This window comes from Lissotriton helveticus, chromosome 5_1 (assembly GCF_964261635.1).
Source record: "Lissotriton helveticus chromosome 5_1, aLisHel1.1, whole genome shotgun sequence".
In the NCBI taxonomy this organism is placed as follows: Eukaryota; Metazoa; Chordata; class Amphibia; order Caudata; family Salamandridae; genus Lissotriton; species Lissotriton helveticus.
The window spans coordinates 864495449-864522903 of NC_136065.1; the positions used below are offsets into that span (position 1 = coordinate 864495449).

Consider the following 27455-nt stretch of genomic DNA (forward strand, 5'->3'; position numbering starts at 1 on the left):
CAGCAGAGGAATAGGCCAGAACCACAGTAACTCCATTTCAAGGGCTATTTTGAAAGACATTTACCTTGAAGGATAGCAACAGCCAGTTTCTGACTTTAGGGTCACCTGGCACCAGAAATCCCCAACATAGGACGTGGCGTAACGGCCAGAGCAGCCGACTTTGGAACTGGGGAGCCAGGTTTGAGTCTCGGCGTTGGCTTAACATCCTGTGATTCTGGGCAAATCACTTAATCTTCCTGTGCGATAAAACTTTATGTGTTGTTGTGTAATGTAACTGGTGCTCATGTAAAGCGCTCCAATATCATTGGGTCAAGTTTGCGCTATTGAAAAAATGCAACAACATTTTTTTTAAAACTGAGAATTAAAAAAAAACTAGAGACCCAGTGGTATCTAGTAAGTCATGACTAACGTATATTGAACATTTTTTCTTAAATGTCGAATTGTGGCAAAAACGACCCTATATTTTTTAAGTCGATGTGCCTTCAGTGCCCACAGTGACCAAACTAAGCTGGCAGTGATACAAGTCGTGGTAGTCTGCATTCTCACACTTCTCCCAATAGAAATAGTGTCCCCACATATTTGGGCATATGGTATCACAAACATCTTCACAGTAATAAAGCCAAAACTGCTCCAACCGATAATGCTAAAGTTTACTGAAAACTGCCTTGCAAAGCGTCCGTTACATGGTTGTGATTTTCACCTGTTTCCATTTCTGACAGGAAGGCAGTATTTTTTTAAAGATGCGTCGCAGTGAAGCAACGTGGATAATTTGCTACTCCCACACATTGTTTGCATTATTTCGCACTAACAATTGTAAATGTGTTTGTCAACAAAAAGCTGTATTCGCAAAACCATTCCTTACAATTTGACTATATACTAAACATTCTGACATTCTTGACGGTTCTAGTGACACCAATTTCAGAAATAGGATTATCGGGTGAAGTTCTAAAATGTATAGCTTTATTTAATATCCAATTTGAATTAATTGTACTTTCGAACTTCAAGTTGATACACAATAAGCACAACTATATAAGTCATAGCTCTGTTTCTTTGGTGTTTCTGGACAGATAATGAGAGTTGTTTATTTTTTCTTTGTGAATGGAAGAGTAAGGTAAATGTAGAGGTATAGTAGTGTTGTGCATTAGCTACGGCAGCCATCTTCATTATAACCTTGTCTCTTAGGGTATTAAGATCATCCACAACAATCCTTCGAGGGTTTATTCCCCCAGCTCATGATCATCCCACACCTTTTCAATTGCGGAAGTAATCTACCACTAGTGGGACACAAGTATTACTTGTTGAATAAATTCCCCCTATTTGACCCAGCACTTCAAGCAAGCAAATACTTATTTTTGGTGACTTCACCCAGTGGGTCGGCAAACCAGATTCAAAACCAGCCTCTGACTTCGTCCAAACATATGCAGGTCTTAGAGTTCACAGTGCTTTGCTTACCGATGCAGCTGATCAAGTATTGGACCTAGTCTTCACAACTAACATACATACCAATGATGTATGAATACACCAGCAGCTGTGATATGCCCAGTCTTTTTTCTCTCTGAACCTGACAAAACCACAGCCAGGTAGTTCAACAAACATAAGCACTAAGAAGTGTGAATCAACCCATACCACAACCAAGACAGCCTCCATGAGCGTTTCTGATCCTAAAACCTTACAGGAAAACTTTTACTTCAACATTTAATACACTCATATGCAAACAAAAATGCTCAGCAAAAAATGAAGTGAGTTCAAACACACCTGCTGTCATCTTGAATTCTAATGGTGAAAATCAAGGACAGAAAAGGCTGTGTTACCATAAAGCCATTAAAGATATGAATCAGGGCGAACACAACTCAAACTAGATAGATCTTTAACATCTGTCTTCAGTTGACTGATCCAGAAGTCTTGAAAAACACTCCATTTGTGACGCTACAGCATTATGTTGTGAAGGCCTCTTTTGCTGTTTTTTAAAATTAAATTTAACAGGATCTATGACTGCATCTCTAGCAGCATTGAACCATCTTCTTGCCCACTTGTGCCCCACCTAAGATTGATTGTTCCTGCGCCTCATTCCACCCAATGTTCAAATTTGGCCCTCGGGACAAAAGCATCCACAATACCTATATTAATTCAAATAGACATGCACTGCAATCAATATTTTCATATGAAAAATGCCTCATTCAAATAGTTTTTCAGTTCTTCACTTTATTTTCTTTGTAAAAAACTGAGCGTCAAGTGTTACTGCGAAGACAGCCAACACGTTTCATCCACATACATGGACTTCTTCAAACAATATATAAATCAAAATTAATTAACACCATACAGGCAAAGACATACAACAAGCACATAAAAAACACATATTTGCACAAACCCCATGTCAGTCTGTAGATACCTCAGGGTTGATTTGATGCTCAAAAAAGGATCCACCTGGGGGGGCGTGGCTAGCAGCCAAGCATGGCGGCAGCATAGCGTGAGAGCTCCTGAGGGCACTGCGTCCTAAACATAAATCCGGTACACAAATCCGCTACACTGCACACCTGAAGAGGCGGCGTTCGGGTCCGGGCACGAAGCGGTGTCACCGGACCAACTTTCGGAGGAATCTGACGGCCGGAACCTAACTGAATCCTCACGAACGTGTCTGGGCCTACACGTAAGACGTGAGCACCGGGCTTGCGTAGCACACCGACCCCGGCGGAAGTGAGACCGGGCCGGCCTGGCTGGGAGGAGGCGTCCCGACACCCGCCTGACGGAGAAAAGTAGCGGCCTGACACTCAGCATAGTGGTGTCGCTCCACGGGGCGCAGGCAGACATCTGTGCACCGCTCGTGTAGGGCTGGTGTAGAAGGCGGCAGCGAGTACAACCCGGAGCGGCCGAGGGCGCACTGCACAGCGGTGGTGCCCCCCCCCCCCCCTCCGGCCCCCCGGGGCCCTGACGAACTACACGGGACAGCAGGGGCGATCCTCGCGCCTCAATTGACCGCGAAGACGGAATGAACACGATTGCAGGCCCTGACCAGAGGTGAGAAGCGCAGGCACCCCCGGGGGACAGTGGCTAATAGTGGTTACATACAGCGACTCTCAGGAGGGGCCCAGGGATCACGTAATACCCCAGAAGTATCAGCGGCCCTGGCACTGTGAGGAGACGTATACGCCTAGTGAGGGCGCCATCTGGCCTGCCTGGCCTATCAGCGGTGTCGCAGATACATAGGACGGAACCTCCGCCGTCCGAGGTGCACGACTGAGGTGGACCTGCCCGGGTGGCCAGAGCTCGGGACGGACTCACTGAGGGGCAGGAACGCAGAACACGTGGCGCGGCCTGCAGTGAGAAGAACCGCAATCAAAGGAGATATCACGCGCCGCAGACAATCTGTCCTGTGCAAGAGGCAAGAGATAGTATTCAGCGGGTCGCGCGCCGGACATCTACTCACTGAATGGTGGTTACGAACCGCGGAGCACAACGAAGCGCTACTACCGACTCGGAAGGGATCGACTCCGATATCCACGAGCCCCAGAAGCATGGCGGGCAAAGGCACCAGGAGCGGGTCCACGCAGGCCAAGCTGGATAAATTTGCCTACGGACAGCAAAATCACGCGCACAATACGGGGCGCAACTCCACGGGTAATGCCCAGGACGCGGAGGGGTCCAAAAGAATAACGCTGGAGGACATTATGAAAACCCTTTCGGAGGTAAAAACTACAGTGGGCGCCATCTCCTCCGAAGTCACGCTGTTGCGAGCTGACTTCCACAAAATGGCTGAAAGAGTTTCCCAGGTGGAGGTGGTCACGAAATCTCTTGTAGAAGATACATCGGACCTGCAGGTCACCATGGAACGCATGCAGAAAGTCACCAAGCTCCTGCAAGACAAGCTGGATGACCAAGAAGGACGCTCGCGAAGAAACAACGTCCGCATCCTTGGACTTCCGGAGACGGAGGGGAAGGTGGCCATGGACCTCTACATAGAGAATCTCATTCAAAACGAACTGAAACCCAAAGGACTGTCCCACTTCTTTTCAGTGGAAAGGGCGCACAGGGTTCCGGGAGGGCCGCCCAAGACAGGAGCGGCACCACGGCCTGTGCTGGCCAGGCTTTTCAATTTTAGGGACAGGGTTGCGATCCTGCAGGCAGCTAGAAGCTCACCGCCTATTAAGATCCAAAATGCGACCTTGGCTTTCTTCCCGGACTACACGGCTGAGGTGGCCAGACGCCATAAATCCTTCACGGAGGTGAAAAAAGCCCTACGAGACAGGGAATTGCCGTACTCTATGCTGTTTCCTGCTAAATTGCGAATTGTGGCCGACGGTAAGACATGGTTCTTCGACACGCCGGAGATGGCACAAGACTGGCTGGATGGCTGGAGGCCGGTAGGACAGCAACATCGCCCGCATCGAGATCGACCTGCTCATCGAAACGGATCGACCATGAACAGTCAGGCCTCTCACTCACCCCGTCAGGGGGGCGCCGAAGAAACCGAATCTGACCTTGAAAGAGACCCTCTTGAATCTGGACAACCGGTTCCGGTCTGAAGGCAGACTGTATCTATACGGGACTATGTGTGGCACAGAGGGCCTTGGACCTGGCGCAGCTGAGTAAGGTGGGCACAGTCAGTGCCCGTAAGGGACTCACCAACCCCACGAGCAAGTAAGATAGTTGGGGAAGGACTAAAGCACTCTGCAAAGTTGGGGAAACGGGCGGGGGGTTGTCCGTGGAGCAGGGTAGCAGGGTGGGGGGAAGGGGATGAAGTTTTCTTGTTGATGTTCGTGTTCGTGTTTTTCTTCATAGTCATCATTCACCCATTACGTTGTACTACTGCCCCGAGTATCGGCATGCTCCTACGCAATGTATTACGACACACTACATGCACCAGCCCAATGGACGCACTACGTGCGACACACACACACCGACTCAATGGCCAGGCCACCTTCTGACACACCCGCTGAGGGCTCCCCTGTGACTAGGGGGGTGCCCCCACTGCGCATATTGACCTGGAATGTCAGAGGACTGGGGGACAAAATAAAGAGAGGCTTAGTGCTACAGGCCATAAAACGGCAGGACCCTGACCTGGTCCTGCTACAAGAAACCCACCTGGCGGGGACGACCTGCAAAGCACTTGATAGGCGCGGCTATGCCATGGCAGTACATGCTGAATTCACTTCTGGCTCCAGGGGGACTGGGATACTAATGAAAAAGTCATCTTCCTTTATCATAACACACCGCATAGCGGATGATCAGGGTCGCTTCGCTGCAGTGCATGGTCAGTGGGAGGGCAGACCTCTTAATATAATATCTGTATATATCCCCCCGGCACTTCACTCTGTGGCCCTGCCTGCACTAGGCAAATTCCTCCTTGACCTTCCTGAAGGGGATACGATTGTGGGGGGAGACCTGAATGCAATCATTGATCCAACAATGGACACCTTGCCCGCTAGAGCCCGATCACGGGGAACCACATTGCTCTCGGAATTTTTAGAAGCCCTGGGCATTATAGACATCTGGCGACACCTGCACCCCGAAGACACTCAATACACTTTTTACTCAGCAGTCCATAATAGCTTATCCCGTATAGATTACTTTCTATCCATGGGGTTAGGTTTGGGGACGGTGGACAAAGTAGACATTCTACCCAGAGGCATCTCTGACCACTCACCGATTATTTTATCTCTTACCACTAGGGAAAAAATGTGCGCAAGAATTTACCCGATATACCCAAACTTTTTAAAAGTCCCGAAGATTCGTAAGACACTTAAACTGGTAACAACGCACTATTTTGCTGAAAACACAGCGACAGTGGCCTCACCATCGATCCTGTGGGAGGCATACAAAACAGTCCTCAGGGGGGAGGCTATAGCAGCGATAACGGGGCACAAACGGGATTCCCGGAAAGAACTCGTAACGTTGGAACTAGCCCTCAACGACGCCAACACTGCGCACATGGCGACCCCGTCCCCGGCCACAACACACACACTCATGCTTCGGCAACAGCAATACCAGGCCCACCTTACGGCGACAGAGAGGGGGTACATCGCAAACACTAAACATAGAATATATGAAGTGGGGGACAAAGCGGGGAAAATACTGGCCTGGTTAGATAAACGAGGGGGTGGAGCGAAAGGCATTCAGAAACTACACACGGAAGAAGGACAGGAACTGACACACCCAAGGGACATAGTATGCGCATTGGCTCAGCATTATCAGGCAGTGTACACCCCGGGCCATATAGTCACCGAGCAAATGGCAGCGGCATCACTGGCGGACATTGCCGTCCCCAGCATCACGCAAGAAAATATGCAAGCCCTAGAGGTAGACCCGACGGAAGAGGAAATTCAGCAGGCAATTCAGACACTACAGTCTGGCAAAGCACTGGGTCCGAACGGGATACCCGTGGAATGGTATAAATCCATGGCCCCGGAGCTCAGTGCACCACTACTGGCCATGTATTTAGAAAGTAGGGAAAGGGCGGAATTGCCACTGGACCAACGCACGGCCACGATTGTGGCGATACCTAAGCCAGGAAAACCCCCGACTGCATGCACCTCATATCGCCCAATATCATTGCTTAACGTTGAGGCCAAGGTGCTGGCTAAGCTTCTGGCCGCCCGGTTGCTGCCGCACCTGAGTACCCTGATCCACCCTGACCAGTCCGGTTTTATGCCTCACCGGAGCACGGCGCTGAATCTCCGAAGAGTTCATGGAGTACTGGCCCGCTCGCACCTCCTCTTGGAGAGGGCTGTGATTCTCTCCCTTGACGCCAAAATGCCTTTCGACCTCGTGGAATGGGAGTATCTCTTCATGGTACTCACACGTATGGGGTTTGGGCCAAAGTACATAGCTTGGGTAAGACTGCTATATACAAAGCCGGTCGCACAAGTGGTAGCGAATGGCCACATTTCACCGAGGTTCCAACTGGGCAGGGGGGCCAGACAGGGTTGCCCCTTGTCACCCTTGCTCTTTGCGCTGGTGCTTGAGCCCCTGGCGACTCAGATCAGGACTACGCCCTTATTTAAGGGGATTCAGTGGGAAGAGGGGTGGGAGGATAAAATCTCCCTATACGCCGACGACATGCTCATCTACATGACTGCACCTGACGACGGAATCCCAGCCCTACTGGAACTCTGTAATACACACGGGCACTCATCAGGCTATACCCTGAACTGGTCAAAATCTGTCATATACACTCTGAAAGGCCCGGCGCCGAGGTTGCCGGCTGACTGTCCCCTGGCTACGTCCACGACCTCCTTCAAATACCTAGGTATTGTCATTACGAATAATGAAACGGACTTCTTTACCGGTAACTTAAAACCGCCTATAGATCGCTTACGTGCGGACGTTAAACATTGGGCGGCCCTGCCCCTGACCCTACTGGGAAGGGCAGCCTTATACAAAATGATGGCACTCCCGAGGCTCCTATACGTCTTGGAAAACGCCCCACACCTAGTACCACAGCGATACTTTAAACAAATTGTGGCGCTGGTCTCTACCCTACTCTGGAATAATGGCCCGGCACGCATTGCTTACGACAAATTGGTTAAAAGCTGGTATGAGGGAGGGATAGCACTCCCTAACATTCAGCTATATTACTGGGCCGCCCAGCTTAAGGTAATTAATCATTGGATCCACACCCCAAAAGAGGACCCAGCATATCGGGCAGATTGGTCACAGCTGGGGACGGAATGCATGCTATCAGTACTATACAATAAGTCACAACTTAAAAGTCTAATTGGTCCAACACAACACACGGTGGCTCTATGGCACATGGCGCAGGCACGACTGGGCTGGGCAGGGAAAATCACCAAAATGACACCATTGTGGAACACGAAGGCCTTAGGAAACCTCGGAGGGTGTAAGGGATTTGCGCGGTGGGACTCCATAGGCATTTCTACAGTGGGAGACCTCTGGGACAGGGACACGGTAATACCATTTCCACATCTACAGCAGCAATACGAGCTCGGGCCCACGGAAACATTCAGGTATATACAGATTAGACACGCATTACTCCAGGCGATTCCTGAGGGCACTCCTCTGCCGGAATCTTCACCGTTAGAAGATAGACTGCTAACAGAATTCATGATCCAAAGCGCGACCTCACTTACATATAAAAAGCTGATCAATAACCTGAAAGACCCCACACTGAAACTTAGAGAAAAATGGGAGGGGGAAATAGGTGAGGCGGATGAATCTGAATGGAATGAGGCGTTGGCCTCCCCAAGAGAAGTGGGGATCTCGACTAAATTCAGATTGGTGCAACTCAAAATTTTACACCGCATCTACTACACCAGGACACTTCTCCACAAAATACAGAGGGCGCCACATCCCTTTTGCTTGAGAGGCTGCGGGGAGAAGGGGACACTCTTTCATACATTATGGGAATGCCCACAGATACGTGAATTCTGGAGGCAGATACTGCGCACGATCTCCCAGACGCTTGGAACCTCCGTGTTGCCTGAACCGCGCAAATGCCTTTTGAACATATGGGACCCCAATGACCTGGGTAGATATGAACTAATTTGGGCAACACTGGCCATGACAGTGGCCAAGCGAGATATTGCACAGAAGTGGGGCGCTCCAGAACTACCCACCGCGAGCAGATGGGCTAAAAACATGGACATTCTAATGGTTACGGAAAGGGCTGTATATGTCATGCGGGCGGCGCCCCGCAAATGGAACAAAGTATGGACGGCGTGGAATGTATTTAGGGGAGAGATCTGTGACCCTTTGCCAGAGGGTGACGACCTAGATTCCGAAGGAGAAGATGAATGAGGGGTAGCTGCGGGGGTACTAACCTCAGCGGACCAAATACACAACAAAGTTTGAGTATGCCTGGCTTTGTAACGACGAAAGGGCTAAGAGTATTGCTGATCGGGGAAACGAGTAAGGTCACATTGGTGATGATGACACATGTTTTGGGGGAGGAGGGGAGGGGTGGTTGTTACTTCTATAGTATTAAGGAATGTTAATGTTGAACTAGGCATACCGAGGGGAAACTGTCAAGAACTACAATGATTTTGATTAGACCACATGGAAGCATGTTTAAGGAATGTCACAGGTTTATAACGTCACAATTTATGCTTTTTGTCAGTAATGCAGCCACATACGAAGATATATATGTAATGATACAACCCTACCCGTATGAATGTACAATATTATCTGCATATTATGCCTTCATGTTAATAAAAGATTTAAAAAAAAAAAAAAAAAAAAAAAAAAAAAAGGATCCACCTGTTGATCGTCTCAATTCTGTTCGCCATAAGCATAAAATCTTGATATGATCAAGCGAGGGAAGGAAAGGAAGGGATCAGATGGGAAGGAGACCTAAAGAGTAGACAATAAACAATTATTATCTCACATTTTTAAAAAGAAATTCTTTATATTGTATGTATACTGTCATCAAATACTTGTAAAATGACATAAGAACAATTCTCCAAGGATTACTTTGAGAACACAGTGAGACATAAACTTTTGTCACTATCATATGTAGCTTAAATCGTTTGATCCTGTGAAAAAATAAATGAATGGAAACCATATGATATCAACAGGATTCTTTCTATCAGTACAAGTCATTACTATTTTCACCCTTGCCTGTTGGTTTTAATTCATACCTACCATGTGTTTGGACTTGCCTAATGTCATAGGGGAAGAGAAGAATTCCTCTTTTGCTTGGCACCCCTGTTAAATGGCAGCATAAAGAATAATCGAGTATTACTCTATAATTTATTGTGCCTTCTTTATATCTTTCTTACAGTATTCAACTTTAGACGTGGATAATAGCATTCTGAATATTTTTCTTGTTCCAACGAATTCTACTTGCACAATGTTCTATGCCAGTAAATTGAAAGAAATTATTTCACAAATAAAACTGGAGCAGTTACTCTCACCCCGCAGGACCTGCTTCCAAATCGGAAAACACAACCCTTGCTCCTTCAAAGGCTGTTATACAATCTATCTTTAAATGCACTCCCAAATGCAAAAAGGCTTACTAGCCCGTGTTGGGCTTGGCCCTTTTTGTAGGGTTATCTCCAAACATTTTGCTTCTTCCTCCTTTTTTTCCTGACCTATTGTTGGTTTTAGGACTCTGGGCACTTTACCACTGCTAATCAGTGCTAAAGTGCAAATGCTCTCTGTGTAAATTATTAACATGATTGGTTAGCCATGATTGGCATATTTGACTTACTGGTTAGTCTCTAGTAAATTGCACTAAGTGTGCCCCGGCTGGTAAATCAAATGCTACTAGTGGGCCTGCAGCACTGATTGTGCCACCCACATGAGTCACTCTAAAAAGGTAACTCAGACCTGCCACTGCAGTGTCTGTGTGCAGTTGTTAACTGCCATGTCGACTTGGCAAGTGCACCCACTTGCCAGGCCCCTTTTTTTACATGTAGGATACCCCTATGGTAGACCCAAGGTACCCCCTTGGGCAGGGTGCAGTATATGTGAAAGGTAGGACATGTACTGATGTGTGTAACATGTCCTGATAGTGAAATACTGGCAATGTTGTTTTTCACTATTGAAAGGCTATCTTGCCCCGTAGGACAGAATGGGGAATGCTTGTAACATTTTACAAGCATATCTTCCCATAGGGATAAGATGGAAAAATAAAGTTTAGGCTCTCTGAACTGCCACATTTAGAAAGTAGGCATCTTCTTGTTTAACCATTCCGTGTGCCTCTGCCTGTTTGTGTATTGACTGTCTGGTTTTGGAGTGACAGGGGCTGGGGAGGTGCATTCTCTCAGACAGTTGTTCGAGATGAATCTCCGCAATGCAACCAGTACCCAAAAGGTCCATGGAGGTAGCATAAGACCATATCAATGCACCATGGTGCATGTAGTGTAGGAATTAAAGAAAGTTATTTTACAAACCATTGATACAGAACATATTGGGAGGAAATTCACAAACACAGTACTAAGGGGCTCACCAATACAATACCCTCTACTGCATCCCTTATCAACAGATATTACATCAATCATCCATGGTTGTTACATACAAAATGAATTCTCTTACCCAGCATACAAACAGGAGAAACCTATGAGAAAGTTCATCATTGATGTAGATCATAAGAAATAATGGAATTCCTTCTCGGTGTTATGGCCCATTTATACACTGCATAAGCGGCAGATCCAACCTGCTTCATAGTGCCTTAGTAAGAGCTCCCTATCACCTCCTCTTGGGTTAGGGGGTTCATGCTCAATGTCATAGAACCATCTCTCAGTGTTCTCAGCTTGATGTTTCATCATATGGAAGGTTATAGGGTATCTCATGTCCTTGTTCTTATGGCCCGGACATGTTCTTCGATCTAGTATTTCAAAGATCTTACCGTTCTCCTCACTTATATTATGTTGCATCCGAAACCTATTAACATGTGTGAAGAATTTTGTTTTACAGTTAATAAAGTGTCAGATTTTGGGTGTTTTTATAGTATTATGGCAAAATTGTTTGATCTCATTTTTACCAAATCTGCACACATTACACTATTGGCATGTATAAAATCTCCTCTTGGGGCTAGGGAGCCACGTGTTATCCCTTTAGGTGTGGTTACATACCTAGGAAATAGCCAGCCTTTAATTATTTTGTCCCTGCGGAAGGTTACTTGGGGCCTATCCAACACATTGTCCCTGATCCCAGATGCCTTAATTAGTAAGCCCCGGTGTCTCCTCAGAACACTGTAAATTCCATCACTGAGCATAGTGTATTTGGTGACAAAGGCCAAATGGTACTGTTTTTTACGTTCCTGTTTTAGCTCCTTTCTCAAGGTATTCTGTTTTGTACGTATTCTGTTTTAGCTTTTTTCTCAAGGTATCACCCATTGCCTTTTGCCCTATCCTTCCTTACGCTTTAGCTAGGGTTCTATCCTCATACCCCCTACTCATAAATCATTGCTTTGCATTTTCCAATGTTGCAAGTGAATGTCTCCATTGACCTACAGTTCTGACTTCTACGTATCATCTCCCCAAAGGGTATGTTGTTGATCACTGACTTAGGGTGAGCACTGGTGGCATGCAAAAGACTGTTGATGGCTGTGGTCTTCCTAAATATGGTGCTCGGTATTGAGCCCCCTTCCACATAAAATAAGATATCCAAAAATGTGATCCCATCCCAATGTTGTTAATTGTCAGTTTGATGTTGTACTGGATGTCGTTGAGATAGGCATGGTATACTTTGATGGTCAACCGTCCCCTTAGACAACATAATGATGTCATCGATATACCTCCTCCAAAAGACAATAAAATCAGTCCAGTGGAGGCATAGTGGTCCCAGGCATACTCCCGCTCATACCAGCCCATAATAAGGCTAGCATTAGCGGGAGCAAACCTGAAGCCCATTGCAGTACCTTGTATCTGATGGTACCAGCGGCCAATGTGCAGAAAGTATTTTTTTGAGAGCATGATGTCCATCATCTCCTCAATCATTTTGTTATGTTCCAGGTGGTCCGTGGTTCTGGTACAAAGAAAGGATCTGTATGTAAGTATATAAACTTGCAACATCCATTGTTACAAGCGCTACGACCAGGCAACGTTTTCAAACTTGTTGAAAATGTCCTTACTGTGCTGTATGTAAGCTGGTGAGTGGCAGAGAAAAATTTGCAAAGTCAGATAGTCATTCCGTGGGTGAGGATACACCCGAGATGATGGGTCTTCCTGGTGGAAACTCACCCCATTATGGATTTTGGGGACTATGTACATACACAGGAAGTGTAGATTCCTCACAGAGAGACTCCGTAATCAGACTACTTTATCACCAGTCAGTCAGTCTCATTTTAATAAATGAAGACAAATCATTCATGGGGTTATTTGCGATAAATTCATAGCTGCTGGTATCCGTCCAGCTGCTGGTTTATCTCCTGAATGTAGACACTTCTGTTCATTATTACGACATTTCACATACCTGTGGAGGCAAACCCAGAGCGGTGTGGAAAATGGCGAGGAGGTGGAATACTGTAAAGAGGAAGAGTTGGTTGATCTTTTACTAAATTCCACCGCATCAAATACAATCTGTGAGAATATCGAGGTTGGTAGTAAAAAGTTATCTGACAAATTAAAGAAAGCCATTGACGTCGTTGCGCCGATAAAAAAGGTGAAATGGATCGACAAAGGGGCGGGAGCACCTTGGTTTAATGAGACCCTGAGAATTAGGAAGCAGACCCTACGGAAAGCGGAGAGAGCCTGGCGGAGGGACTATAGCATGAATGCACAGAGTTTATATGTGCAGGAGCTCGCGCTTTATAAAAAGGCTATTCTGGGCCGCAAATCGGAGTTTTTCGAGACCAGAATTGCGACAGCTCGTGATCCGCAGAAAGAAATTTTTAGGGTATTCACGGAACTGAGGATTAAAGAAGAGCAGAAGCCTGAGTTCTCACAGGAGGACTGCCAGAACTTTCAGGATTTCTTTACGAACAAAATTGAAGATCTCCTGACTGAAATATCTCGCACCCCTATCCTTGATTGTCCACCACAAATTACGCCAGATATCCCAGAGGCCCGTTACTCCCTGAATTCACTACCTTTGATCACGAAGGAGAGGTTAGTTGGCTTGGTGGAGAGAGTGAAGTCAGGCTCTCGGGTGGATCCCTGTCCTCCCAGTATCTTTAAGCTGGCTATGCCAGGGATTGAGGAGGACGTCCTTGCTCTCCTAAATAGATCATTGGAGACGGGACAGGTTCCGACCTCCTTTAAAGAGGCCCGGCTGATTCCACTACTCAAGAAGCCAGGGGCAGATGTTAAAAATGTAAAGAACTTTAGGCCCATCTCCCAACTACCCTTTTTAGCTAAGGTGGTGGAACAGCATGTTTTGACGCATCTCTGGAAACACCTGGAGACAAACGATCTGTTAGAGCGAAATCAGGCTGGCTTCCGGATTCACCACAGCACGGAGCTGGTGATGTTGTCCGTTCTGGATGAACTAAGATGCAGAACTGATAAGAAGATCCCCGGGGCCCGGGTGCTCCTTGATCTCTCTGCCTCTTTTGACACGGTGTGTCATAGTCAACTGTTGAAGCGTCTGAGAGATCTGGGCATCGGGGGGACCGCACTAGGCTGGCTTACTTCATTCCTGCAGGGAAGATCGCAGAGGGTTCAGCTGTCAGACCTAGTATCTACAGCAGCGGCCATTACCTGTGGAGTCCCGCAAGGTTCTGCTCTTTCGCCGCTCCTTTTCAACATCTATTTGCAGCCACTGATTTCTGCTCTTAATCAGATGGATTGTCAGACATATAACTATGCTGACGATACACAGATTATCATCCAAATTGAGGATTCGCCAGGAGACCAAGCCAGGCTGCATAACATCTTAAAGTTTACAATCAACTGGATGTCCACCAACTCCTTGAAGATTAATCCAGATAAAACCGAAGTGTTGCCTATCACCATCTCAGGCAACCCTTGGAACGACCGTTTCTGGCCCAAGGAGTTGGGTAGGACTCCAGTACCGGCAGCCGCAGTGAAAAGTCTGGGAATCCATATTGATGGTAGTCTGTCTATGAAGAAGCAAGTGTCTTCGGTGGTGGGCACATCTGTTGGCCTCCTTAGGCAACTCCGAAAAATTTCTCAATTGCTGTCTTTCTCTACCTAAGGAGTGTGGTGTCTGCAATGATCATAGGACGGCTGGATTACGGTAACGCCCTCCATGTTGGGCTACCCCAGCAACAACTCTCAAGACTGCAAATAGTCATGAACGATGCTGCTAGATTGATTTTTAAAAAATCTAGGAGCACGCATGCTACGCCGCTCCTGCGCCAATTACATCGGCTTCCCATCAAGCAGAGGGTAATGTTCAAAGGTCTGTGCATCTCGCATAAGGCAGTATATGGCAATGCGCCTAGTTACATCAAAGCCAGACTGTTGCGGTATACCCCTAGGAGGACATTGCGCTCTTCCGAGGATATCCTGTTGGTCAGCCCGCGTTTCCGCCTGTCCACTTTGGGTGGACGTGCCTTCTCGACCGTACTCCCGGCAGTCTGGAATAAATTGCCTTATCGCCTTCGGAAGGAATCTAATCTATTGCCGTTTCGCCGGATGTTAAAAGTGGTGTTGTTCCAAGATGCATGGGATGTGTTATAAACCGGTTGCCTGTTTTTGTAATGTCCAGTGTCTCCTGTACAAGCGCTTAGAGACCTATAGGTGATAATGCGCTATATAAATTGAATAAATAAATAAATAAATACATTTCTGTGTTTGTCTGCCTCTCTGATTACGATGGTCTCATCCGATTGTAAATCACTAAGTGCAGCCCTTTAAGCTTGAGATAAGTTATGACTCCTGCATGATTAACTACTGGGTCTCTCAAAATGTTTGTATGAAACCCTAGTCACTCTCTTGGAACATATCAATGTTATGATGTGTGTCCGAAGGCATGAACTTGGAGCGTGGCTTAAGACCGCTGTCCATTTTCAATGATATCCAAGTCATCCCTTGTGAAAACTTGCAGGTGCTTCATCCATCAAGGACATTAACACTTCTAAATCAAACAAATCGGACACAGTCTGTTCAGGAGGTTGTGCATATTCAATTATCGGAACAGGCCCCATTGGAATAGTGTTGAAATATCCCCTTAATTTTAACAAATGAGTAAATTCATACAAAACAGCAAAGACATCAACTGGGTCCCTCGCAATGTGAATCACATTATTTATTCTTTGTCTAGATGGAGGTCTCACAAACAAGATCAATTATCCTTTCTGTGAGGAATCCTACTGGGCCCCCTGAAACAAATCACTAACATGCTTGTGCTAAAGAAATTATCTGCTGACTGGAAAGTATTGACCAACTACTACAAATTCTCTAATCTACTGCATCATAAACGGTTGTATGTTAGCATATTGTATGCTACAATATCATCTGCCATAAATATTGTTTAGAAAAATATTTTACCATTTGGTGTAGATTTTCTAGCATGAACTGGTTTCTATTTTTGTAAACAACGTTCTGATGGATACCTCTACCCGTAGATTCCTCACCTTAAGAATATCCCCAAGTGCCAGGCTGGATCAGAAGATTTATGTAGCTGTGCTCCTGCAGGTGGCTTTGTGCAGGTTTGCAGGGACACCATGCCTCCCTGAAAGTGACAGAACGCAGCGGTGTATAACCACCCCTGCTCGCTGATGTCAGTTGCCTTCTTTCTGTGCCCTTTGACTCGGATCTGGAGCTTCGCTCCCAACTTTTTCAGTTTTCCAACAACTTTCGAATTTCCACAGCAGTGGCTTGGGAACCAAGTCCCCAGAAAAAATGACAGGATTCATGCCAATGCAAAACTGCAGGTAGCAGATGTTGGTCACAGACCTGCAGACAATGTGTTTGTGGTGCTTGGTTTCTGGTCACAAGTGTTCTCTTATGCACCCAAATGCTCTTCAAGAGCGGGAGGCGAGGTTTTATGTAGCCAAACATAAGAAGAGGTCACCATCGAAGCACTGATCACGCCCCAAGTCGCATGCCCCAATATGGTCTTAGCTGGAGGCTGCACCTTAGTAATGTCAGCTTCCTCGTCGTAGGCTTCCAATAAGTCAAATCCTAAACATAAGTGCAAGAAAACTAAGAGGGATTTAACTACATCCTGCCACTTGAAATTCATCGAGAAAGCGCGAATATATCAAGATGGAGATCACACGCCTCCAATGTCACTGACTCAGTCCACAGTTGAGCATGGCAGGCCACACATTTTCCAGGCTGTCTTCCATCGCACAGTAGATAGCGGCCTTCAAGGTGGCCATGCAGTAGATCTTCAGTGCGATTCTTGCTCCCTCTGGTGCAACATTGCACCCTACAGAGCCACAGTGGTCTCCATTTGAACTTCTGCTGGCGGGCCTGCCCAGAAGAAGTCTGTCCTCCCATGTCCCAGGACCAAGGATAAAACATTAGGATCATAGCCTGAATGTCCTGGACGCATGTCGATGAAGGAAAGGCCTTGAACTGCACCATACCCTTGATGGCTGCAATGAAAGGGAGTATCTGCAAAAGATTTAGATGTGACTTCTATTACTTTTCAACGTGCTGCATCTTCCACCCACATCACAGTGGCTTTCAGAGGAGCTCCTGGCCTTTTGGTGCAGGCTCTCTTATCCATAGGGGTCATAGAGAGGGTACTGGCCTCGTAAATTAGGGCTGGACGTTACTCCTGCTATTTCCTTGTGCCGAAGGACAGATGCCTTCTTAATGTTTTAAATCTCCACCCTTTGAACACCTTCCTGCAGAAGGACAGATTCAAGATGCTCACAAGTTAGGTCTGCCCGTGTCCAGGAGGCTAGATGGTAGACCTGCAGGGTACATACTTTCTTTTACCTGTCCTACAGTCCCACCTGCATTACTTTAGGTTTCAGAGAGGGACAGAGCATTTTCAATTTTTCAATTGCAATTTCAACTTACCAGTGCCCTTGGGTGTTCATAAAAATCATGGCGATGGTCCTGGCACACCTTCGGAGAGGAGGTATACCAGTTTATCCCCTACTTCGACGACTGGCTATTGAAGGCGGGCTCACCAGTCAGATGTACACCACCTCCAGATGACAGCATACTACTTGACATTGTTGGGGTTCACAATTGACGTTCCAAAGTCACACTTCATTCTTTAGTAAAGGCTTCCTTGTATTGAGCTCTGAGGGTTCTTGGCCTGTTTGCCTCCCAAATCCTGCTCATTGACTATGCCAGGTGGCATATATGAACTCTGCAGTGAAACCTGAAGTTTTAGTGGGCCAGCCCAGGGAAACCTGTTGGATTCCATCCAGGTTTCAGAGGAGACTGCAAAATATCTGCAGTGGTGGCTGCTCGAACTCAGTTAGACCAGTGGCCGACACCTCTCCCTTTCACACCCAGAGCTCACAGGAGTGACCCATGTGCCACTGCTAGGCCAGGGAGGTCATCTGGGACAGGTGGAGATCAGAGGACTATGGTCTCCTGCCAAATCCCAACTCTACAACAACCCACTGATGTTGGCACTGAAGGTCTTCCTGCCTTCTATCAAAGGCAGACCAGTATAGGTCCTCACAGACAATACAACTGCTATGTGGTACTGCAAAAGGCAGAACATTTTGGGTCCTGGGTTGTGTGCTGAGATGTCCTTCGTATCTGTAGTTGACAGGCGAAGGTACAACACAGACATGTTATAAGCCAATTTGTCAGCTGCCTATTGTGTCTTCTCATTCTGAAGCCTGTGTGATTACTACATCTCCTCACATTAGTTGGCTTCAGAAGGGCGATCAACCTTTTGTGAGGTTCTGAAGCAAAGAAAGGCAAGGCTATGCAGGAAAATGCTTTATCAAGTTGGATAATTCTCTACATCCAGATCTGCTTCGCATTGATGAAGAAGCAGCCTTCCGAAGGACTGAGAGCTCATTTTACCACAGCCAAGGCTGCTTCTACAAAATTGGCATTCAAAATGCCTGGTCTTGACATTTGTCAGGCTGGAACTTAGGCATCCATGCACACATTCACAAAGCACTAGGTCCGATGGAGAGGGCATTTCGGCCATTCAGTTCTCCAGTACTTTTTTTTGGTTTGAGTCCATTCCACTGGCCATCCATCTTGGGACATACTGATTTGATCTAAATCTACGGTTAGAAGTATCCATCAGAAGTCCAAGTTACTTACCTTCGTTGGCACTCTTTCTGGTGAATACTCTAACCATAGATTCCTCACTACCTGCGCGCCTCCTCATTCTGTGGAATTGTCTCTTTTTTTCATCTAAAAAGAACCCAAGGTAGAAATATGCACACTGGTACTCTGATAATTTGTGGGCTCTGTGTCTGAGGGAATGAAGAAAGAAACTCACAGTGCACAAGTTTGGCGTTATATGCAGCCCTCATCATCACTCCCGACAGGAGCACTGCTGTTTAAATGTTTCCAGATCCAGTCTGGCACCTGTGGATATTCTAAAGGTGAGAAATCTGCAGTTAGATAATGTATCCACCAAAAGGAGTGTTACTGAAGGTAAGTAACGTGTTCTTTAGGGCACAATACGGACACAATATGTGTGTCAGATGTTATTCTGGCAACATTTTCTGGTACCATAATTTACTTCATGGATTGGAGATAATAAGACAGCTACAAAGAAACATTGAATGTCATATAATCCTTAATGACCAATTGTCTGGATCAGGCCAGCATGGGGTACCTAAGCCATCATATCAGAGAACATCTCCTGTTGTTATTGGACAAAAGCAGGAAAAAAGCCATCATACTCTTTGATCTTTCTGCCCGGTGTACCACAGCGTACTGTTGAGTAGGTTCAAGAAATGGGGTAGAGTCAGAAGTTCTGCCTTGGAATGGGTCTAGTTCTTTTTTTCCAATCACAGCCAGCATATCTGAATTGGGTCAGTGTGTTTTCACTTTGGAAAGTGTGAAGTGTAGAATCCCAGTGCTCGTCCCTTTCATGCTTGCTTCTAAACATCTACATGTTTCCACTGGCACAGCTCCTATAACAGTACCAGCTGCACCTCCAAACGTACTCAGAAGGCAGTCAGATCCACTTTTAGCTAGAAAACAGGCTGGCAAACCAGGCCAACATCTTCAGCTGTCTGGACCATGTATATGTTTGGATGACTCTAAGTCACTGCACTTTGAGCAGCCTGCTAATTAAAGACAACCCTAGCTACAACACATATAGTTAGACACATTGGATTCAGATTTGATTTTGAACTTTCGTATTTTCCCCTGGTCAATGCGATGGTCAAGGGCATCAATCCGCTGCTCTCCCATCTCGAGAACCCTTGTATTCCTCTGAACCGACTACTGAGTAATAATGATTATGGCACTTGTGATGGTTTTGCTAACCTTGTTGTAACAATGTTTAGACCAAGCTGCCAAAAAAGCTCATTAGCGGGCTAGAGACGGTGAGGAACCAAGGAGGCCACAATGTGTCTGAACCTGCGACAGATCAGAATTATTTGTGGCTTGCTTACTGGATAGAGGATCAGGATACCTGTGGGGTGTGTCCACCCACAACTTGCAAAACGGAAACCTGCGATCAGCAAAGTCAACTTTTTCTCACAACGAGACTTTAGACAGAATAAACTTGGATGGAGACCTCTTGGAGTCTGGGACCCACACTTTGAACCCGCTCAGAGTGGATTCAAATTCAAACCCTTTAAGTACATTCTTGAAAACTGGTCTGTTTCAGCAGACATGTAATTAAACCCCACTTCTTCAGGAGTACTAACTGAGGCCTATCGGACCTGTAGCCTCTCTTAACTGATTGGACTGTAGCTCTCATACAGCTACTCGCCTAGCGGTATGAAATCACCAAAGGAGACACCGAGCGCTATATAAATACTGTAAAGTAAGTCAATCATTCATAAAGTGATGTAGGACCAAAGAAAAGGAAAGTGAAATATTTGTTTCATTCTTTTCAAGCTCCGCTTGTTGGCAAATCATTTATTTAAAAAAAATAATAATATATTTTGACCTAGAGACTAGTTGTGTATGGGAAAGCAGTCACAGAGTGGCGGTTTAGAGGGCTGTGTGATTAATTGTTACTTGTTGCGGGCAGCATGATAAAGACTAGGGTATTGCGATAAAGACGTTTGTATTACAGAGGACATATTAGGGTGATGGTGGTTTGGAGAAGAGTGTAGTGTTTCTTCGAGGCAGATGAATGTGAGTCCAGGAATACATTTGGAGCATAACAATGCTTTTGAACGTTGTGGATGGAGATGGGGTGAAGGTAATGGCAAGTTTTCATTAAAATTGAATTGTGGGGAGAGGATGTGGCCTAACGGTCAGAGCTGCTGACTTCGGAGCTGTGGAATCAGGTCGAGTTTGGCGTCGGCTCAACATCCTGTGATTCTGGGCAAATCACTTAATCTCCCTGTGCCTACCAAAAAAGAATGTGTCCTTGTGTAATGTAACTGATGCTTATGTAAAGCTTTCCAATAACCTCAAAGTCGAGGTCACGCTATATAAAACTGCAACCAAAAAAATAAACTTGTTGAAGAAACAGCACCGCAGTCACCGCGTTCATGAAAAACAGTAACTCTCTGAAACTGATATATCAAACTACAGGAGAACATTATACATTACAAATAAAAATCATGTCAGAGAATCCATACATAGATGGAGGATAACTCATGTGTTTACTTATTCTTTCTTGTAGGAATTCACAGAGAACTTCGACATCCACCAGCTGTATGATTGCAACTGGATTGTTGTGAACTGCTCGACTCCTGCCAGCTACTTCCACGTTCTCAGGAGGCAGATCCTGCTGCCATTTCGTAAACCGGTGAGTAAGGGTAATAGGACGCTGGTGAGCCAAGCAACACCTTGGGCCTGATCTAGATCTTGGCGGACAGGAGAAGTGTGGCTCAATGGTTTGAGCGGCAGACCCTGATGCAGATGTCTAGCCCGGGACCAGGGTTCAATTCCCCGCCTCGGCGGGTCTTGGGCTAAAAAATTCCACGGACCTGATAATTCTCGCCTCGGTGCCGATTCCAATCATGGAGTCCCACTCTGCAACTCTGGGCAATAGCTTGCTTAATCTCCACCACGGCCCCCACAACGCTAAGGATGCCTGGCCTCCACCTTGGGGGTGCCCAGGAGTGGACACCTCACAGGGAAAGCCAGGATGAGTTCCACAGCGGTATTCGTACAAGCGCCTTGAGACCCTTGCGGGTGAGTAGTGCGCTATACAAGTATCCATTTACATTTACATTTACATTTACAGGATACTACCAGTGCTTTAAATGGGCCGGTACTGTCCGGTACGTAGTACCAGCACTTTTTTATTTTGAGAGGGAGATTACCGGCACTTCTCAAGAGAAATGCTATACTTTTAATTGGAGAGTACCGTCACTTCTTAGAAACAAGCAGGTACTCAGCTACAGAGTACCTGCTCTTCTATTTTTCCATTTCAAGCACTGGATACTACGTCACAAACGTGACGGATATCGGGTCCGCTGTATTACGAGTGCATTATTTCCGATTGTACTTGTAATACAGCGGACAGGATATCCGTCACGTTTGTGACAGAGTATCCCATCCGCCAATATCTAAATCAGGCCCTGTTTGCGGACGGTGCATTAACATCGAAGGTCTTCCTATTTCTGCTCTTCCCTCTTACTCAATCAGCCATTTTGGTGTCTACAGCGTGCACTAGACGTGTCCTCACTCTGCATTCAACAGTTTTTTTACTGTGGAAAAACAAAATGGTTTTGTCAGCATATAGGAGCATCCTCTGAGGAAGAGCAGTCACAGTGTAGTGCATTTGGTTTTGCTGCTCAGTTCATTTCCTTCCGCTGCCTGCCTAGTATCCATACCTGACCCATAGGGTTGAATGGCTGGCCAGCGGCCTGCAGGTAACAGGTTGAATGTGGTAGGGATAACTCAGCCTTTCACCCTTCTCTGGTTGATAAAAATGACTACTGTTATATATTAAGCTCTTTCTAAATCCTGTGGAAGCTTGGCGCAATAATACAGCGTCATAGTTTATTATAATATGCTCAGTATTTAGCGGGGATGCAAAGGCTGCACCATTTTGAGTTTCAGACCTTGAATGGGGAATAACGTGCTAATTGCATGTGTTTACCACATTCCAGTTTGCACAAAATTAGTATGTGCGATGTTTGTCCTCACAACTGGCGACAGGTTTTTCCTGCCATAAATCGTACCGGTAAAACCCACTGGGGCCTCCAGTTACTGTGCAAATTATAATGTGAAGTTTGCACCCAAACTGGATCTAGCGTGTAGATTAAAGTAAGTCTCTTAATGTTAAAGAACCTAGACACAATTAAGTATGTGATATACTTTGTATCAGTGGTTCTTAATGTTTTGACTTCTTTGACCCCCCACTGTTTCATTACTGGGATCCCCCAACTAAGGGCCTCATTTTAATGTCGGTGGGACTGCCACGACAGGCCATCAGTGACTGCCCCACCAACATCAGGCCTTCTGTCCTACCGCTGCATTACGATCTGGACAGTCGAACGCAGCGGTCCGGGTGACAGACTGCCGCCTCCTAAAGGCTCAAGCAGCCCGCTGCGGTTGGACACTAATCCCTACAATGGAGACGGTGCCAGCACAGGCACCGCCATAGGGATTAGGATGTCCATTTCCCACAGCCTTATCATGGCTGTCACAACGCAATGAAAATACTGTAAGAAAGGGACTTTGGGAACCCGAACATGTCCCTTGTCTCCTGTGGGCCACTGCTAAGTGGCAAGGGGGGCTCATGTGGTGCCCCTCCAAACATCCATGCACTGTGTGCCAGTTATGTGGTGCCTGGCACATGGTGCATGGATGTTTGAAAACATGCCTTTTTCTACTGTAGCTTGTGCTGCTGCCCTTTTTGGCTCAACAGCACACGTTGGGCCAGCAGCACAAGCCACAGTAGAAAAATGCAGTTTCAGACTGCCTACAGCGCAGTCTTATCAAAATATGGCAGATGCTACCGCTGACTACTTGTCGGGTGGTCTCAATCCTGCTGCGATGGTGGTCGGACGCTCACCCGACTGCCATCGTAATAAGGCCCTAAGTCAGTACTCGGAGACTGGAACCACACTTAAACATTTCGATGATTTGACCCTCGAAACAGTATACAAAAATTACTGAAACAGGCAATCATCAAATAAGTACACATATGATGAAATATTTTATTAAATTTACAAACAAATATAGATAAAATTCCCAATTTTATTTTGTTGGGAAGGTTGGAGCTTTTCTAAATTTAATTTAGGTCACTCATTATCCATACTCTATTCTGTTTGATGCACTTGCTCTGCACCAACGAATCAATGTGATACTAACTTAATTTTTAGCCTCTAATTTAAAATACCTTCAAATTTACAGAATGTTTTTACATATTCAACTTTACATTTTGCTTATTTATATGCACTTTAATAATCTGTCACCAAAATGGGGTCGCACACTGCTAATACACCAGCGGGATCGCCCCTAAGGACCATGGTAACTGTAGTACTGTTCTCTGCGATGCATCTTCTTTCGAATTCTCGCGTATCTTCAAATCTTCGCCATCCCTGTACACGTGTTTCGGGGTATTTACCCCTCATCAGCAGGGATTAGGCCATCTTCTTATCTTCTGGGGTTGCTGCGTGCTGCCAAATATTACCAGGTATAGTACCACACAAAGGCGCGCAGGTGCGGGGTCCCGAGCTCGTCAGCTCAAAGCTCCAAGGAGCATAAACATTCACCAAAATGGGGTCGCACACTGCTAATACACCAGCGGGATCGCCCTAAGGACCATGGTAACTGTAGTACTGTTCTCTACACGTGTACAGGGATGGCGAAGATTTGAAGATACGCGAGAATTCGAAAGAAGATGCATCGCAGAGAACAGTACTACAGTTACCATGGTCCTTAGGGGCGATCCCGCTGGTGTATTAGCAGTGTGCGACCCCATTTTGGTGGACACTTTAATAATCTGTTTATATTTATTTTCTAAGCAGTCCAGACCCGCTGAGTAGGTTTTTTGGACCCCTGGGGTTCCTGGACCACAGGTTGAGAACCACTGCTTCCTATTCATAGTTTGTAATAATGTACTGTGTAAATACAGCTATGAAGTGTATCACATTGGGTTTATTCTTCTCTAGCATCAACAACTGCTGTCCTGGTTAATATTACACGCTAACATAACTCTATGTGGAGTCTTACTTCACTGAGTGCAATGAAACTCACTTTTCCCACATAAGGGAAGCAATAGAAAGGTATGCTAAATTTAACATGCTTAATCTCATATCTAATAATTTTCTGTCCCATGAGGATCCACTTCTCAGTCATTGTGGCTCATCCATTTGTTTGAAGTACTTGTCTCATGCTGTAGCATTACGTAATACGTGGCTTTGAATTGACTGGCTTGACGCTTACATTACAGATATCTATGGCTCGCATTGGGGACAAAGGGACAGATGCATGAAGCCATTCAGCAGACACAAAGCCTGTGTTTCATTAAATCACAGAGTTTGTGACCGCTAAATGTAATTTTTAATGTAGTAATCCCATTTTGCAGTTTGGTAGCATTTTACCGAATCGCAAAAAGGGTTTCCAGAGGTATAAACACTTGCTATTTCATAGGAGTTTGTTTACAGCTTCCTTTTCTAAATAGTGATTCATTATGGTATGTATCAATGTTTGGCAACCAAAATCTGGTCGCAAAACATTGAAACTAACTCTGGAGTTGGAGTGGAAACACATTGGCAGCAGTTCAGGGAACCATTGCCAACTCTTAAAAAAACTAAAAGAAAAAAAATCCTTTTTAAATATACTTCATTTAAGAAAAAAGTTTACTTTATTTAAATGCAGACATGGTGGTTTTCTAAGCCCACCTGGCCACCATCCCTGTGATGGCGTCTAAATAGTGAGTCACAATTTGTAACCTACCTCATTATTGAAGTAGAGAGGATTGCGACCTGCCACGATTGGGAATTTTGTGATCGCAAAATTCTCTTTATTCAGAAAAAGTTGGTGGTGCACAAACCCAACTTGCAACCACTTTTTGTGAATGAAAATTTTGTACATGTGGCTCAAAGGGCCCTATTTAGAGTAGAGTTGGGTGGATGTGGGACACCTGACAAAAACGGCAGATGCCCATTCCTCTGCATTAAGAGTGTGTCAGTGTCAATGGCTCTCATAATACGACAAGCTGGACATCTGCCAATTTCTTGCTAATGCCTCACTATCCCAAACTCTTAATAAGGTTTAAAGCTGGGAATGGTCTTTGACTCTTATCCACTGAATTACTTTTAAGTACTAGGTTTATATTGCTTATCTGATTTGAAATTTGTGGGACAGAATTTTCATACTCAAAAATACTTTTTTATTTAGGTTTTCTGTCATCTAATTTGCGGGAGCATGCTTTGCTTTGATGCTCACGCAGTGTTGTATTTTAAAATGCTTGTTTGCTGGGCTGTGGGACATGATGTTTACTTTGTTGCCTTCAACATTTATTCAAGATCAGTTTTCACTTTTTCAGAATTTTCCCTCGAGCTGTATCCGATACTTAACATGCGGTTTCAGCTGAAGGTTGGCTTACACACAAATATTTAGTTTCATAATTAGCCATATTGGAAGCCAAGTGTTTGAAAATCATGCTCACAGAATTGTGATCTGGGTTAAAAAATTACTTTATCTCAACAATTGTATTGACAATGTAATTCAAGTTGTTTATGAATTCATTAGTTTTTTATTCATTATTTAATACCAAAAGTTGTCCTGGTGAAAAAAAGACAAATAAAAGATCACAGGAAAAGGCTCATATTTACTGCTTTCATAAAGGTTATTCATCAGGTTTTAAAGTTTAGTAAGAACAATTCTTAAAGGGCTACTATTAGTTATTTAGCAAAATACTGTGGAGCTTTTCGGCTCATCCACATTTTACCCACTATTAGTTTCAATAGACCCTGACAATTGTGGTTAATGTTGCATTCCTTAGTCATTCAACTTCTTCGTCATGGGATTTTATTTAACATTCAGCAGAAAATGTTCAATTACGTGCAGGTCCTCAGGGATCTTTTAATAAAGAGAAAAATAACTTTCCTCAAAACATCTTTTAAAATGTTTTCCTGAAACAACATTTCTCTTTTTGTCTTTCTAATTAAGCCAAATGGAATTATGTCATGTTTAAAAAAACAACTGGGGTGTTATAGACATGGTTTAGCTCTCCTTGTAAAGGAACTGGAGCAGATAGGCAGAAGCCATACACAAAATTAATTTCACCTGTCACTTTAAACCAGCCTGCCTGTTCCAGTTTTATTATGCAGTACAATTAAATCTCTCTGTTGATTAGTTCTGGTAAAGCCAATTTCCTGTGTACAGTAGTACATAGTAGCTTTGGGTCAGCCCTCCTCCAATGCTTCGATCTGTCCTCTTCAGCCATTGGCTTGGGAGTTTGTCAATCAAATCTTGGATCAGTCCAAAAATACTGTTATCTGTCAGATAATGCTATTGACCTTTTGGGTGTATTATAGCACCTCCTAAGAATTGCTTCTGCTTGAATGCGCGAGGGACTATTGAATATCTGAAAATGCACAGATGTATCACTCGTCATATCACATTCATTTATCTTTTAAATGCACTCTATACCCAAAGCAGTCTATTTCTGTTGTTTAATTCTCTACAGCAGGCATTCTTTTTATTGTTTTTGTCACAATACTTTTCTTCTGCTTCATGTTCCTCCACTCTCCTCATTGCTTCTCCCTTCCTCTGTGCCCTCACTCCTCCTCTTTTGTAACTGCCCCTTCCTCCCTTCTGTTAAAAACCATCATGTGGTCTATATCTCATCCATCGCTTGAAGAAGCCCTTGGTTTTGTCTTCCTGATCAGAGCTGTGGTCATATTTCAGTGTTCTGTGCCTGCATTCAGGTTCTTGTATTTTGACTATACTCTGCACCACTTCCAGTCATTGCACACCCTAGCTCCTGCAGCCTTTTTCAAGGTGTACATATGTCCTTGTTCTTCAGTATGTGGTGGACTTTGTTTTGGATGTAGGTCTCAAATCGAAAGATAGAGCTGTGCTTTGATCTCTTTCTCCATCCAGCCTTCC

General features: G+C 45.2%; 1 protein-coding gene across 2 annotated transcripts in view; it reads left to right on the top strand.

Annotated features, from left to right (window-relative positions):
* The window catches only part of OGDHL (oxoglutarate dehydrogenase L), a 683466-nt gene that overhangs the window by 613588 nt on the left and 42423 nt on the right, over positions 1-27455 (top strand). For both annotated transcript variants that reach the window (XM_078643351.1, XM_078643352.1), the window contains exon 19: positions 21061-21186. In XM_078643351.1, the coding sequence (XP_078499477.1) occupies positions 21061-21186 (126 nt within the window). The remainder of the gene's footprint in view (positions 1-21060; positions 21187-27455) is intronic.